Raw genomic sequence first — 1,224 nt, forward strand, 5'->3', positions numbered from 1 at the left:
AAAAAAGAAAGCCTTGTTGGACTGGGGGAAGAGAATGAATGAAAGGAGGAAAGGGCACCCATGGTTTTGGATCTCTTTTTTTTCTCCCCCTTCAAGGTTCCCGGCTGTGAGGAAGAAGTTCATCTCTGAGCTAAAGGAACTCCGTCAGAAGGAGCAGAGCCCCTACGTCCTGCAGTCCACCATCAGCCTCATCATGGGCCTCAAGTTCTTCCGTATCAAAATGTATCCGGTGGAGGACTTTGAGGCCTCTTTCCAGTTCATGCAGGTAACAATCAAAAACCCGTCCTACGTGGAACTTGATGTGGGCAAAATAATTTCTTCTGCTCTGCTGCTGTGTGCTTAGGAGTGTGCGCAGTATTTCCTGGAAGTCAAGGACAAGGACGTTAAGCACTCACTTGCCGGACTCTTTGTGGAGATTCTCGTACCCGTTGCTGCTGTAAGTGACCACATTAGTATGAATTATTATTGGTTCTTTTTTTATCTATCTATGCCAGCAACTTATAGTGACAGGCAGATAAATGCTCTCCTCCGAGATGGTTGCAAAGTCCAATTAACCCAGAGGTGGTCAATTTTTTTCAATATTTTAATTAAGTTTTGCTTAAGGGCCACAGTTGATTTTCAACCATCAGATGGGCCACATCATTCGTCAAGTTAATGTCTTTTTTTAATGAGGAAATAATAATTCATGTTCAGTCACGGTGAGACTTTCTCATGTTAAATGCGTGCCTTGACTCAATGAAGGTTAGCAAACACTGACTTCATCGGTTAGTTTGTCTAACTCTTTAGTCTCTCTCTCTCTCTGAATCGTCTGTTTCTCCCGCAGACGGTGAAAAACGAGGTGAACGTGCCGTGCCTGCGGAACTTTGTGGAAAGCTTGTACGACACCACGTTGGACCTGTCCTCCAGGAAGAAGCACTCCCTGGTGAGACGCCTTCCCCTCCCCCTGCTCATTAGCCGCAATTTGTGCGGCCACTTACTGCAACATGCAGACGCTTATCTCTCGGTGGGGAGGAAGCCGGAGGAGGAGGGCCGTCAAATTAGTCTGCAGTATGATAGACTTTTAAACAGATGTTTACACACACATTGACATGCAAGCTTTACACTCATTGACATCCAGTACAAGTGTGTTTGAATAGCAAAACAAATATTACTCAAAATCATTTTTTATTTAAAACACGAACCCGTGCCTGGAACCCTAATTTGAAACACTAACCCCACTTTGAC

General features: G+C 44.7%; 1 protein-coding gene across 1 annotated transcript in view; it reads left to right on the forward strand.

Moving 5' to 3' along the window:
* Positions 1–1,224, forward strand: part of fryb (furry homolog b (Drosophila)) — a 31,437-nt gene that overhangs the window by 7,989 nt on the left and 22,224 nt on the right. Inside the window, exons 7-9 of the mRNA XM_019869500.1 lie at positions 97–265; positions 344–436; positions 824–922. Of these exons, the coding sequence (XP_019725059.1) occupies positions 97–265; positions 344–436; positions 824–922 (361 nt within the window). The remainder of the gene's footprint in view (positions 1–96; positions 266–343; positions 437–823; positions 923–1,224) is intronic.

The sequence above is a fragment of the Hippocampus comes genome, unplaced genomic scaffold (assembly GCF_001891065.2).
Source record: "Hippocampus comes isolate QL1 unplaced genomic scaffold, H_comes_QL1_v1.1 scaffold109, whole genome shotgun sequence".
Lineage (NCBI taxonomy): Eukaryota > Metazoa > Chordata > Actinopteri > Syngnathiformes > Syngnathidae > Hippocampus > Hippocampus comes.